The sequence below is a fragment of the Rhopilema esculentum genome, chromosome 10, assembly GCF_057945365.1.
Source record: "Rhopilema esculentum isolate cy_ngs chromosome 10, ASM5794536v1, whole genome shotgun sequence".
Classification (NCBI taxonomy): domain Eukaryota; kingdom Metazoa; phylum Cnidaria; class Scyphozoa; order Rhizostomeae; family Rhizostomatidae; genus Rhopilema; species Rhopilema esculentum.
In genome coordinates this window covers 10,343,002-10,358,274 of record NC_142824.1, presented here as the reverse complement: position 1 = coordinate 10,358,274, position 15,273 = coordinate 10,343,002, and the positions used below count along the sequence as shown (strand labels likewise).

General features: G+C 36.7%; 1 protein-coding gene across 1 annotated transcript; it reads right to left on the bottom strand.

Moving 5' to 3' along the window:
- Nucleotides 1–219: 219 nt before the first annotated feature.
- LOC135684541 (uncharacterized) lies at nucleotides 220–13,895 on the bottom strand. The gene is made up of 13 exons (XM_065200140.2): nucleotides 13,162–13,895; nucleotides 12,480–12,668; nucleotides 10,845–11,032; nucleotides 10,165–10,335; nucleotides 9,666–9,692; nucleotides 9,031–9,168; nucleotides 7,207–7,469; nucleotides 6,254–6,344; nucleotides 4,878–5,255; nucleotides 4,387–4,503; nucleotides 3,928–4,077; nucleotides 2,911–3,507; nucleotides 220–2,281 (listed from the first exon to the last, which is right to left on the bottom strand). Exons 1-13 carry the CDS (start codon nucleotides 13,422–13,424, stop codon nucleotides 1,104–1,106), a joined length of 3,750 nt encoding a protein of 1,249 aa, XP_065056212.2. The 5' UTR covers nucleotides 13,425–13,895; the 3' UTR covers nucleotides 220–1,103.
- Nucleotides 13,896–15,273: the final 1,378 nt, after the last annotated feature.

The window sequence follows — 15,273 nt, the reverse complement described above, 5'->3', positions numbered from 1 at the left end:
GAAAACAGTCCACTTTTTCTCGGATAAAGAATGAGATAACCATTTTTAATTGCATTACAGATCAAACAGAAATGCAGTTTTAAATCGTGCATAAAACTGTCGCAAAAATGTTTTACTTTTGGCATAGCTAGAGCTAGAACGCTCTGGAGCACAGGCTGTGGCTTGGCTCAGTTTATATTCTTCTAGTTATCGGCCTGCATAGGTACATGCAATCAAAATAGAGAGAGCAAAAGAAGACACAGCATGTCAAATCATGACGATTACGTGACTGAATACATTAACGAGTAACAGTCATTACTTGATAATACTGATTAATTCTACCTTACAAAACTAAGAGGATATCGAGTAGAAAAGTTAACTACACTTCAATTTACTACATTTATGAAAATGAAGCACTTTACCGAGACAATTTTCACTATTTTGGTTATCCAAATGGACTAAGATAAAAAACAATTGCTAGTCTACAGTTTTACTAAAAATTCTTGCATTTGAAATTTCAATTTCAATCGCATGCGACACAAATAAACCTTTGCCAAATTCCTCTACAATCACAGAATACAATTACAGAAATGCTATTGTTTTCATTGATAATATTTCAATTTCACGATACAGCTTGTGATTTGAAGGTAGTGACAACGTGACTTCTTAATTTTCTTAAAGAATATTCACAATATTAAAAAGGAGGCAAGAAACAGTGCAACAAGTTCTGAGGAGACCACCTATCATTAAAAAAACTGATTACAATAGTATTTAAACACCAAAGATAAAATTTTTTTTTCGTTCTTGCTTTACTGCATCTAAATTAAACATCCATTAACAGCAGGAATTGACAAAAAGCAGTAAGCTTTGCGGGAGGAAATTATTATATCAGACTTAGGTATAGGGACATTTATGAATTTCTAATGCATGTAAAACAGAAGTAAAACACGAATATAAGAGTACAAGCATTTGTGAACTACAGTAGATAACAATCTTTGGTACTTTTGAAAACATATAGCGAATGTATCATTCTATTCAATTGTCACGTGCATAGCATTGAATTTATTCAAGATATGGTCAATGACGTGTAAACATGATCTTCTTCCAATTTATCTTCTTTCATCTCAGCCAACTTCCTGATCACTCTTCATTTCAGAATCGACTGCAATCATAGAGACATAAAGATTATCTGAAATGTTTCCATCCTCAACATATTCCTCTTTTTCTTGCAAAGTATGCTTGTCACTTTCATTTCCAGCGCAATTAAAATGTGTAGTAAGGAAGAGTTCATCGACGTCTCCATCGACAGGATCCTGCATGGGCAAATCGATTCTCCCATTATTGTACGCTTCATTGCTTTCAACATTAATGTCCTCGTTATTCTGCTGTTCTGTAACGTGTTGTTTATTAGCTTGTTGGTCAGCTACGGCAACCTGTGGCTTTGTCTTTGTGGCAACTTCCAGCTCGGATGGTGCCAGATAATTTGTGTCCTCTTCCTCCAATACGCTCATTACTTTGCACTGGTCAAATTTAGGGCTTGAAAATGGAGATCCACCAGAAATTGCGGACAACACGGGCTCAGAACATCTCCGCTGTTTCTCATCAGGCTTTCTAAAGGACTTAATCATCGGGGGTAGAGAATTATCGGACAGTCTTCTACTTTGTCGTACCATCATTTTCGAGCCAAAATGAGGATCATTGCTTGGCAATAAAGACTCATCTAGAGTGACAGAGCGTGGCTTAGGATGATATTTCGGACTGATCTGATTACACATATGAGATTCTCTAATATTTCCTTCCCAATTGTTTTTCCTTGGGTGATCTCTTAGAGAGCGCGTGCCATTCGCATTTACTGACATCGGCTGAGTTTGACTAGGACCTTTGAGCTGACAGGGTGCAAGATAATTTGTGTCCTCGTCTTCTAATACACATGTATTGCCTGGACTTGAAAAATTAGGACTTGGAAATGGTGACAAAGACACTGGGCTGGCGTAAGCGGTTACCATAGAGGCAGATGCCCTTCGCTGCTGCTCGCAAGGCTTTTTGAAAGATTTGATCATAGGGGGCAGAGAATTTTCGGACATCTTTCTGCCTTGCCGCATTTTCGGCTCAACAAGTGGTGAATTGTGAGATAAGAGAGACTCATCTACAGTCTGAGAACGTGGCTTTCCATGGAGTCTTATTGAACCGACTTGATTGCAAACAAGCACAGATGGTATTGCTGATTGTTTGATTATTTCCTCAATTATGCTTGGCTCAATTTCGTCATAAATTCCATCGTGATCTTGATCAGTCAATTTTCCTGACAAATAATTACCTTATTACAAAAGCAAAAAACATCACAACGTTTCAAATAGATGGTAGTAGTAAGCTTGGCCCTTTCAATCTAAGGGGTGGAGGGTCACCAATAGTAAAGTTTACAGACTAAAACAAAGATGTAGAAAAACATAGATACTATTTCACTTACTGATAGGCAATTTTATTGACAAAATAAAGGATTTTGTAGGTTAACTTAATATTTACCGACAAAACGTGAAAAATTGGGGGTTATCACCTCCCCCTACAAACCCCCCTAGCTACGCCCCTGAATGTCAGTCATTGCAAGTTCCATCTAGATAAGAGAATGAGAAAAATAGTACATAAATTTCATGGGGATATAGCGTGATAAGCATGAAGAATATGATAAACAGAGAAAGAACAGATATCACTGTAAGAATTTAAGATATTAACTCCTAAAGGAATGATCCCAAACAAGGCCTCAATATTGGCTGGCTTGTGCCTTGGCTTGAGGCTGCCATTTAAGTTAGAAAAAAAGACAGCAAGTAACAGTCACGAAAAACCCATTTGTGAAAGAGCTTAAAATGCAATCACTATTAGCAAAGATCAAGTGTGGTTCTATTACATCACCAATTTATCAAAAACCACATATACCTGATGGGACTTTCATTTCAATGTAATCTCTGCTTGAATCGTTGATACTGTTGGTTGGCAGTTTTGATTCACCAGGCAGTGCTCCATTTAACGCTCTTCCAGCACATGCCAGAGAGTTGCTTGCTGCATTTTCAATTATAAGATCTTGCCTGACTTCTGCGTTGAATAAAACCGGTTCGCTGAAAGAGTGTTGCGCAAATGCCAGACTCTCTCTGCGTAACTCTCTACGTACTATTTGGTCATCAGAAGGGACCATTGGCAAAGGCCTTCCTGGTAAAGGTCTGCTGTTTACTGGATGAGAGCATTGTCCATCGACTGTATTGTTTCCTGCATTGCTGCTTACGTAGATATTTTTTGCTTTGTCCTGTGCCAACGTTACAGTGCTCAATACACTTTCCTTTTCTACACTATGCTTCTTTTTAATTTTGAAAACGATACATATTGTCAGCAAGACTAGCATTAAACTCACAACACAGCTGGTGGCAATTATGATTGCATTTTTATTGTCGTTGGACTTGTCCTTCGAAGCACCAGGGTCTTTCTGGTCAAAATATTTGGAATAAGCAGTTGTCTGTGGTGTTGACCAAAATATCGTTCCTAAAGAAAATAAATCAACATGAAGACAACATTATTCTTTAATACAAACAAGGACGATTTCACCGGGGGTGACAGTGGGGGCAATTGCTATTGTTTTGCTCTTTTTCGCCTTCTTTCCTGGGTGCTTTGTCCCTCTGTTCCCCTTGAGTGTAGGGTTCCCTGAATTGAACTACATAAGGATGAATGAAACTAGGCCCATAATATATCGGCATAACAATTATTTATTAGGAATCTTGAAATTACAACAATTTTGGCAGGATAATTGCTGTCATTGATACAGGTCACATTTATTGTAAGAAAACTCATTTTCCAAACCTTAATGCTTTTGTCATAGAAATGTTTGTCATAAAGGTTCTACTATTCTAGCCTGAACTTTGTCTGCAATTTTTAACAATTCTTAGCTTTTATTGGCATACTTACCACTTTGGCCAGGCACTCCTGATGTTTTGCTGGTACTAGATGTTGTTGACACTGTGGAAGATCTTTTCTTGGGTGTTGAATCAGTTGTTTGTTTTGTAGTTATTGTTTTTGTTGTTGATGACATTTTGGTCATTTGCCTCGTAGTTGACTCTAGAGAGGTAAAAGAATTAGGTAATTTTTACATATAGCATTAACCAGCGTTCTCGGCATTGGCGTAGGATCCAGTGGGCATAGGGAGCATGTTCCCCCAAGGAAAAGTAGCTAATGTCACCAAAAACTACATTATATCATTGAGTAACATTTTCGTTGATTTACTAAAGGAATTTTATGGGTACAAATAGTTTTTAATAATGAAAAATGTTCACTGCTTTGAATTTACATTCATTTTGCATCGGTTGCAAAGTCGTGTAATACAGAGTTATAACACAGCAGGGGATGCGAAAGGAGAGCTATATCTACCATTGCCTGTCGAATTGTTGCCTGGACTGATCACAGAAGTCGTTCGTATTTCCTTAGTCGTTGAAGCAGTTGTTACAGACCTTGTTGTGACTGGTCTGCCAGTAGTTGATGGAATAGCTGTTAACAAAAATTTCAAACACATTCTTCATGCAAATGGATAGAAATGGAATTCAGTGAGAATTCTTACTATTCAGAAGCACATATGCCAATTCTTAACATTTTTAAAAGTAAAACAGCAAAGTTTTGTGAACAACAAAGAAAGAAAGGCTGTCTGGAATTTCATTGTATCCCTTTCTTACAAAATGCAAGCAAAGCATTTCAGACAGACAGAGAGCAATAAAACCAGCAAAAATCAGCAAAAAGCAGAGAAACTGCTTCTACGGGACATTTCATTCAGCAAGAGATCAAGAGATCGATGAACAGTAAGACCTTCCTTATAAATTTAGATATCGAAATTACATAATTGAGAATCATTTGTAAGTTTGGCTTACCGGTGAGTAAATCGAAACGCAACCTCAACTCGTCACATCCAACATAAATCACAAGCTCTGTTCCAACTGCCGGTCGATACGAGCCATTAAGTGGGTGCACGCACTTGTTGGTTTGTAAGTGTTTTAGTGAGCTTGCACTTGTTTGAGCGAACATTAAGTTCCAAGAGCCACATTTCGACTGCAGTTTTATTAAGGAGTTGTCAACTGTGCTTAAAGGCATAGCACATTTTAAGGTATCAACATGAAGAAGGGAGCCATCGTCAGTGAATGTGAAGAACTCGTTGCAAGATTTTGTAAGAATCAGCCTGTCATTTACAGGGTTGCGAGCGACACAAAGCCCACCATAATGGTGTCTTATGATGAAAAGCTGTTTGGTAGCTGAAGAACATAAAACATGAGTACGTAATAAGCTATGATAAATATAAAAAACTCTTTTCATGCCTGTCATGGTAACAAAATAAAATGGGAGCTAATATTTTGTAAAAGATAATACATAGAAAGATAATATTTTATATATTAATTTTATAATATATAAAAATCTACAACAAACAAGGCATATTTACAACAAGTTTTGGAGAGGGCTTCTTCGACAGAAACTTGAACGAGAGCTGGAGTTTACAACATTCTGCAGAAGTTTTTGCTTTGCAACGTGTTTTTGAAAAATGAAAGAGTTATAAAAAATGGACTATTGGTATATTGTAAGCCCGCAATCTCGTTTAAGCTCCCATCGAATTACCCTCTTCCAAAAAGTTTAAAATTGATAGGCCTTTACGAAGGTTAATTCGAGGAATCTCGGTGTTTTGAGTCAATTAAAGTTCAAAATGCTCAAAAGAGACTGCAATAGAACACATTTTCTTTATTGGCAGGAATCCAAATCCATTTTGTATTTATAATCAGGAAGTGCAGCCTATGGTTGGGTTAACGAAATAGAGTTCTCCAGTGTGACGTCACAAAATTTTTTTTTTAGAATTTTCGAATTTTGACCACATAGCATGAAAGAACACCATAAAATTCTCCCATATATGCGAAATCAGTTAAATTTGTCAAAAATAGTGTGAGCTATGGCCAATAGAAGATTTGAAGTTTGCTAACGGATTACTGTTATTTTGGCTCAGTTCATAAAGTTATGAACTGAGACCAAATCACAGAGGTTTGATGAGGCCAGAGCTTGTGCTCATCTGGCCAGATCTCAGCCAATTTGTAATACGTTTTACTGATTTTGCAGATTTAGAGGTATTTCATGATGCTCTTTCAGGTTAAGGGAAAAAATTTCAAAAATTCTAAAAATATATTTTTGTGACGTCATCACTTGACAACTCTATGATGATTCAATTCTAGCCTAACAGAATCGCAATGAGCATCTGATTAATACAAACCTGAGCTAATACACGGACCACTCCGCACAAGAATATCGTCAATAGCAATATCACCTTTAAAGCCTGTACCAATAACTCCTTCAAAAACAACCTTTAAAGAAGCGAGAATGATTTGAAGAAGCAATTTCAAGAAAAAACAGTCAAAAAAAAATACATACAGATTTTGTGCAGCCTTCTTCAAACCTAAGGACCTAATTAGTCATATTATAAGGGGCACAAATAATTTGTTATCTTGAACGAAATCGGCATCACTGCTCTTAATTTTATCACACATAGAACTCGTTAGATGGATGGTCCGGCTCTGAGGCAGAGATGCGCATCCTTATTGTCTACCCCCAACATCTACAAACGCTAATCGTACCATAATTTTGAGATTTATAGGCTGCGAGCATAGCAGGCTTTACTGGAGACTGTTTTGACAAAACTCGTGGAATAAAGATCTTGAAAAACACTAGAATCACTTAACCAAAATTTTAAATTGCGCTTAACAAACAATAAATATACTATGATTACTCACTTTTACACAGAAAATAAAATTGATATTTTTGCAAGATTTTATGTAGATACTATTTTGTAAAAGCGTCATTTATCTTTTCTGTATCGGTATGGAACCAGGTTTGAAACAGGTTTAAAAATGGTTTGAAAAAGGTTTGAAACAGGTTTGAAACAGGTTTGAAACAGGTTTGAAACTGGTTCGAGACTGGTTTGCTTTTAAAAATTGTCTGGCAAGCAGATACTTTGATTGCTTCATGAGCTACGACCGATACATTCGCAATTATCGCTACCAAATGCCACCTTTCGCAAAACACACTTTGCATAAGGTAGATTAAGGACGTTGAGTGTCTCTGTTCTTTGCTGAATGTCACTCTGCGATTTCTTGTTGAATAAATAGTGGTACTTAATGGAAGGAGAATTAATTGAAATTGAAATTGCTATAGAGGCGAGACCCTTACCACTGTACTATTTTTGTATATGTTCACATGTGCTTGTAACCATTCTTCTCCTTGTTGACCAATTGCACTCCATGATGGAAGCCCAAGTGCACGTGTGGACGAACTCTTTAAATATACATGCAATCTTCCAATCTGTGTCCCGTGCATGTGATACCAAAAACTCAGGCAGCTACCGCTTGCTTGAAGTCCCGAATACATTTTCGATATCCGAGATTTTTCATCACTCCTTCTTGGCGTTGAAGATTCAGTGTACAAATAATACCCTGTAAATATCGATATTGGAGAATAATACTGAAGGAACAAAATATTGCTTCAGTTTTGGATTGGCTTATAGAGTTTGGAACCTAGACAAATTACAGTGATTTGATAGCCAAAATGGAAGAATACATTTGGCGATATTATGGCCAATGTTTATTAGATCTAGACCTAGCTTAATTCAGAATACATGGTCAAAATTCAAAATTTCTAAAAATATAGTTGCATGAAGTTGTTACTGCCTCAATAAGCTATCGTAAATTAACATTTTGAAGCCTTTCCTCTAATCTGAAGAAGATCAAACTATTTTTAACCCAAGTTAAGCAGCACGAGTCAATAAATAAATAAAAAAATAAAACAGCCAGTCAGTCAATTACTTCAATCAACCCAATCAACTAATCGACCAATCAAGCAAGATATGTGCCAAAAAATTAGCTTACAAGGTAAATAGGGACATAACCAAAAGGCATATAAAACCAAAAATTAGAAAACAGTATATAAACAATCTTTCGGTGATACAAGAAATAAAAATTGCTTTGAAAAAAGCAAACATTTGAGTATACTGAAGCTTTTCGTCTGACACTGCTCAGAGTATAAAACATCAGAAATTTTTTCGGTTTATGTTCTGACATTTTATACTCTGAAAAGTGTCAGACGAAAAGCTTCAGTTTACTCAAATGTTTGCTTTTTTCAAAGACAGTATATAAAATCAACATCAAAATCCTATTTACACTTTAATTACAGTCTACAGTACAATAGGGTTTCTCTGTCCATTCTTCTTATACTTTTTGTAGGGATAGGTGTCCAAAGAAATTTTCGAATTCGCACGTATTTCGTAATTATCATTTTTCCTACACAGCCATTGTGCTTTTTTCCTACACAGCCATTATCTGTTACCATTTGTGAATTTTCCAGTTTTTAATAAATTCATTACTGTCTCAATTCTCCTGCAAGGCTGATTTATTGAATTTTCCATTATTCTAAGTGTCCCTTTCTTGTAACCTATTACTTTTCTCCAGTTAACAAAAATTTTCTAGATCTTTTCATAGCGGCTTTACTATTAAAACAAAAGCTATATTAAAATAAGCCCCCTCTCTTTTTTTTGAAGTAAAAAATGTTTTAAAAATGCTCTTTTTTTCTGTTATAAAAATGTCATACAAATGTTCTCAGAAAACTTCGCTAGCAGCTTCGAAAGTCTAATTAATCAATTACAAGGTCCGTATCTTCATCAGAATCACCAGGATCAATTGATGACCCCGGGATATCTTCTAAACAAATTTCCACTGACTTCTTAGGCGATCTTATTATCACCACACCCATTAAAAGACCCTCTAAATGCGCATGTTTTCCTTGTCAGACAACAAATGCTAAAGTAAAGGGGGGGGGGGCTTGATAGAGAGTGGGGGCTTATTTTAAGATTTTACTTGATAAGGAGGGGCTTAACAGGGAGGGGGGCTTAACAGAGCTTTTACGGTATTTTCATGATTAATACCAGAAAATATTCGACAGGGGAAAATAGAAAGGTTTATGTACCAAATAACTGAACCCTAAAACCTTTAAATCTATTACCAGTAATTGACTCTGTTGTGTGATCAGTATAGGGGCCTGTATTAAAACTTGTTGTCATTCCACGATGTCTCATCCAGTTGAAATGATCTGCAGTATCCTCAACGTATCCACATGTACCAGTTTCAAAGCTGCAGACACCTGAACACAGAAATTATCTCAAGAAAATAAAAAAATAATAGCAATAGCTTTGACTTTCTATGTGATAGGTAAAGCCCCAGTATCTCAGTAAAGGGGGACTCAGTTTGTAAGAAAATGTCTAGAAATCTTTCCATGATGGTGAAGTGTTAACAAAAGCTTGAAGTTCATTAAAATACTTATCAACGTTTGATATAACTTGGATTTCATTCAATGAGATAAACAATCCTTTTTAACATTCTTAATAATTTGAATTAAGCTCTGAATATAGAAAATCGTCATAAGCACCGTTGTCTGCAACCATTAATACTTTATCTATATTTGCTTCTTATATGATTCATCTATATTTTCATGATATACATCCCTAGAAAATTTTAATGTCAACATCAATCAAACTTAATCACATGACAACATGGAGTTGTGGACACAAGGCTATGTTTCCTTTAAAGAAAAAATTTTTAACAGTTTTGAATTTTGTTTCTGGATGACATAAAACCCACCTGGTGGTAGACTTGGAGGCTGTATATCTGAAAAAATGATTAATGATATCATTGAAAAGCAAAAGAGTTCATAAAATACCAGTGATCGTGTAAATGCAAGAATTTGATACGGTTTGATCCGGCACCTCTTGTAGGCACGGAAGAAACCTCATCTCATAACCTTATATCAAGGTTCCTATACATCTTGTTATATTTTGTCAAGAAGCAACACGTTGATGGCAGAAGTAAAGTTTGGCATGGAATGCCGCAACCGCAACATCTGAGTTAGAAGTAGAACTTGGCCACGCCGTACCGTGAGATTTTTTACGTATTTGCTGTTTTGTTTTTTTCATAGGGCAGTATCAATAAATGAATGATTATACATGTCATAAGCAGGGGGAGGAGGGGGGCAAATTCAAAATCTTAACACAGTCTCTCGTGAATTGTAAGAGGAATATGGACTGAGTTGTTCAAATTGAGTGTGAATTCATATCGCATACAAAAAAGTTAAAATAATTACCGTATGTTAAATAGCTGAGTACAAATCCACGATGTGCTACTGAGCCTCGTATCCGCTTAAACTTTATATAAATATATTTCTTTCGTGCCACAAAAACCACTGAGGAGTAGCTGCACAGTCTTGAAGAAATAGATTGACTAGTTTTGTACGTCGACGATGAGGAATCGGATCCTTTAAAATTGAAATAGTGTTAAAGGAGTGATATCAAGGAAGGAAGTTAGCAAGCACACACGCTCTGCAGCTGGAATATAAATTTTTGATATAATTTCATAAGAACTACCCGCAAATGCTAAAGAAGATGAGATTAAGGGGTGTCAGGAGCAGCTCTAAGTGCCTAAGTAGGAAGAGAAACCATGTTTAAAAAAGGAACATTTTTCAAAAAGTAACTTGAAGGTTCTAAAGAGGGCAACTCTAAAAATGGGGGTGATTTTCTAAAAGTTTGAACACCCGTGTCCCTGGCCCTCTGGTTCCAAAGTTCTTAAAGACATTTTCAATTGTAAAAAAGCAGGGGTAGAGCAAGAATTCTTCAACTTAGGACCTGAACACACCTAGGTTTCTGCAGTACTTTTAATTCTGATATAAGTGCGACTGGGTCTATAGCTCCTTCTAGGCCTACCCTGGTGCCATCCCTGGCAAGAAATAAAAAACAAGTAACATGATTATTTAAATAGCTACCGTACCTCTAACCTTGACATAATCATAAGATCCGCAAATGTAATAGTTGAGGTGCACATCCATGAAAACTATTCTAGTCTCTTTTCCTGTTGCTGTTGTTATATTGTAATAGCAGTCATAATAGCTACTTCTATAAGATCTTGGATAACCAGAAGAATATATCAAACCACTGCCAAGATTATTGTTTGTGTTACTAGAAGTAAATGATACGAGGCATTAAACATTGTGAAAATGTTGGGAGTTTATATTCTCGAGTAAAATACAAAATGTAATTTTGGTGGCTAATAGCAGAAGAGGAAAATTTTGAAAGGAAGACAAAGAAAAAGAACAATTTTTTTTAATATCAGGTCCTTTTCCCATTACTTCGCTTTCATATAAGGTCTTGTTCGCTTTCATAGTGTTCCGTTTTCAGATCATTCCGTTTTCGTATTACTTGAAGCGTTTTTCCATTACTTCGGCCAACTCCATTTTCGTTCAGAGAGTCTGATCCAAAAACGAAGGGTTTCCCGTTGCTCAATTGTAGTCAGTTTCATATCCTTTTACCGCGTTTACACGGAACAAAAATTAGAGGATCGTTTTCCTGAAAAAGTCCCCCGTGTGTCATGTAGATAGCGGTGCAATCGTGAAAATCCCGACAACCTCTTTGTTTTTCTGGAATATCAGTGTGGAAAGGCATCAAAACCTGGTTATTAAATTGAAGAAAGCAACAGAAATGTCCGACCCAGCATTTTGGTCATCAGAAGATGTGGAAGCGTTGTCGATACTTTGGAAAGATGCTCGTTATTCAAGTTCTTTTGAACAGCGGTAAAGAACGATAAGCGAATGTCCATCTCAAATTGCAAAGGTTTTAAAGGTAAGAAAATTCTAGGTCTGTCCAGTCTCTAGATAAATATTGTCTTGTGTTTTGAAGCAATTATGGGCGGACATAACGAATCCGGATAGATAAAATGGATTAATTGGATTCTCCTCTCCGGATTCGCTAGGTCTGCCACTTAAAGACTCTTGCGCAACCGGCACGCTTTGCGACTATATTTCGAAAAACCGGCCTAATATCGTACTGCATGAAAATACAAAACACAGTCAATTTATCAAGACAACTGCCGCTAAGCATGCCGGTTGCGCAAGAGCCATTAAAATATCTAGATGCAAGGCGAAGGCGGTGCCGCCATTTTCTCTGCGCTTTGTTATTTATGCTTTCGCGTCCAGTAACTACGCGCATTACGCATGTGTGAACGGATAGGGATGGCGATCCCGTTTTCAACCGTGAAAGCGGGTTCGACATTTCTATAAGGACGGCCGTGTAAGTGCAACCTGCCCAGGATTGCGATTGAAAAGCATTGCGATCCCGATATCCTAATCTACAAATTTTTGCTCAGTGTAAACGGGGTATTTGTTCGCTCGTTTTGAAACTGGGGATGAATGACTACGTTTTCGAATGAATCCGTTTTTGCTGTTCCCATTAAAACGATTCGTTTTCAAATGACTCAGTTTTCAAATGATGACTCCGGTTCGATATCAAATGGCCCCGTTGTAAAGCGTATTAATGGGAACGCAAAATTGCAACGGATTTATTCAGCTCGGTTGTCGTGCAATACATCCAGTTAGGGGCTGCTCCGAAAGCTATTTGGGAAATAACTTACTAGCAGGTTGTAGCTGAATAAGATCCCATGTATTGTGACTGTCGACTTCTTAGTCTAAATGTAAGGTAGAGGTCGGCATTTTGCTTTGAAGTGTACTTGATCGCCATATTTCCGTCGATTGAAAACATGTAATTCATTTTGTATCCTCTTGTGTTTGACGAGCAGAATTTCCCGATGCTTCTGTAATACCTTAAAAAGAGCAAGAAGTTTCTAATTGTCGTTTATGAACATATAAAGAAGATTCAATTTATAGTCCCCTATAAAGCAAATTTTTCTTTATTCACTCATTCACTCATCCACTCACCCATTCATTCGCAAAATTGAAGATTTTATTGATCTGAAGCCAGCTCTCTTGCTGTATCTTGTTTGAAGAGGTCTTCAAAAACCTACATGATTTGGTAAACAAGTTTCGGTGTAAAGAACAGAACGATTCTAATTTGCAACTCCGAGTTTCATGCTTTATGCTACCACCAGAACGCCACGCTGAGGATCACTCTGACAAGATCTAGCACTAAATGATGGACCGGTAAACAACTATTATCATGATACAGTAAAAAGAGATAAGAAAAACTTCATTACTCCCATATTTCCTAATATAATTATGATAAGCAAAGTTTGATAAGCAAACAAACTTTGAAAATGATAAATTTCAAATCAATAAAGTGGAAATAAATCTCTATACCTGGTAATGAATACTTCTACACTATCTTGGTCGCACTTTGGCATCGACCCTTGAACATTAAAGGTAAGCCAGTAGACTTCCAGAAAATAGCTTGTGCTCGACATTGCGGGCAATATTTTCCAGACATAATTGCCATTTTCTGCGGAGGGCAATTTGCGTATGAACTGGTTGCTCATTGTTGCGCGGTATTCCTTGACCATCAACGCGTGGCAATAGTTTTGGAAGCTTAAGGAAAGATACAAGGCGAGTACTAAGCGAGTCATTGTTTGATTTGACAAACTATTTTGCTGCTTCTTTCTCTTGCATCAGGTTTTGAGCTGCTTGCGTAACAGATAGTCATGCAGCAAATCACCAAAAGACAAATATTCTGCTAGTGGGAATATTCCACTTCGAGAATATTTAAAAATCCAAAATGAACTCTTCCAAAGTCACCGTTAAATCAGTTGTTTGCTAGTAAGATCATTTCACAATTTCGAAGAACTCATCAGCTCCATGTTGCCTTTACTTTCATCTTCCAAGGAAACAATCCCAGAGGAATATGTTTCGCAAAGTTTATTGTTCGATCCGACCAATAGCCTTCGAAGATCCCATGTGATCTGTTTACATCTTGTGGGAAAAGATTGAGCGCAAAAGCGGAAAATTACTCCCAGGAATGCTTAGCTTTTGTGTTTACAGCTGCAAACCTTTATGGACAAGCATCTACGCGAAATTTCTTTTCAACAAGAAGCACGATCCCAGCCCTGTGAGCAGTTTCGATTCACATCAATACAATTACTCAATGTTTGTTTGGACATACGGAATTTAAGACCTATTTCACTTTCGCTTTTCGGATATGAGATTCATCATTCGAATGCAAATTATAACGCGTGGTTATCATAAAGGTATGCGATAAGATTTCACAATTGATTTCAAATTTTCTCTTCTCACCGAAATCAAAAAAACACTTTCCATTTGCCCTTTTTTGCCATTGATTCTAACTGAGCCTGGTCGGACACTTAAATAGACATTTTGCTTTTGTTGAGAATAAGAGAAGAAAGAGAAGAGGTAAAATCCGAATGTTTCAGATGCATTAGAAAAAGACGGAGCAAGGTGAACACCAGTGGCAGCGCTAGTCATTTAGGCATGGTAAGGAATTTACAGTGTTTAGAACGAAAAATCTTAAGGAAACACCCTTTTAATTGTTATAACTGATCACAAGGTTTCAGGGGAATGAGTGTAACATGGGATAAAAATGTTAACCAGCGAAGAACGAAATTCAAATTGCCATTGATGAATACCTTAACCTTTGTCGTTAAATGCAGCTTAAAGATTACGAGTTACTAGTTTCATGACCGAGATACAACATTTTATTTAGGAGGGGGTGGGAGGGGGCCTTGAGAAATAAGTGTAACAAGAGCCATATGTTACAAAATAAAAGCATTTTATTTATGCTTCTTAAGTTTTTTTTTTTGGGGGGGGGGGGGGGGGGCAAATGCTCCCCGGTATTTCGGTTCTTGACTAGTTTCATGAGTTGCAGGTTGCCCTTTGTAGCATGTACTTCCCGGAACTGATTGTTATTGTATGTAATTTAATAATGTCATCGTCTCTATCTGAATCTTTGTACTCTGTTATTTGTACAGTATGTCTGTTGTTCTGTCTTGATGTGTTGATTAACAAACTGTGATGTTGTATAGAATGATTAGATCTAGATTGTAAAGATCAGTTGTTGGATTGAATATGAACATATGAACTTGTATTTGTCTTCCTCGCTACACCTTCATTTTCATATGTTACTTTTTAACTTTATGTTGTCATATTTTTGTACAAGAGCAGACTTCACGTTAGGGTCTATCGTCGAGAAAAGTAATGTTGAGTAATGTAACGGATATCAATTGGCCAATATAGGGGAAACGGAAATTTTTATTTCGGGGTACGGATCATACGCAAAGCTGAATTGATCTTAAATTTCTGCACTCTAGTAAAAATGTTATCAAATTTAAAATCGAGTATAATACGATAAAATGGGAAGAAAACCAGGCAAGTCAAAAATGATTTTGTTTTTGCGTTTCTTAAAACGGCCTGCTAAGGTTGTATGAATGGTCTCTGGAAGTTATGCTGTTTATTTTGTCCTTC

Excerpts from the sequence above, each read along its gene's own strand:
- LOC135684541 (XM_065200140.2), bottom strand. The coding sequence starts at position 13,424 with ATGACTCGCTTAGTACTCGCCTTGTATCTTTCCTTAAGCTTCCAAAAC. Across the intron at positions 11,033-12,479 it reads TATTCAGCTACAACCTGCTA|TAACACAAACAATAATCTTG; the intron begins GTAAGTTATTTC and ends ATTTACTTCTAG. Across the intron at positions 9,169-9,665 it reads GCCTCCAAGTCTACCACCAG|GTGTCTGCAGCTTTGAAACT; the intron begins GTGGGTTTTATG and ends TTCTGTGTTCAG.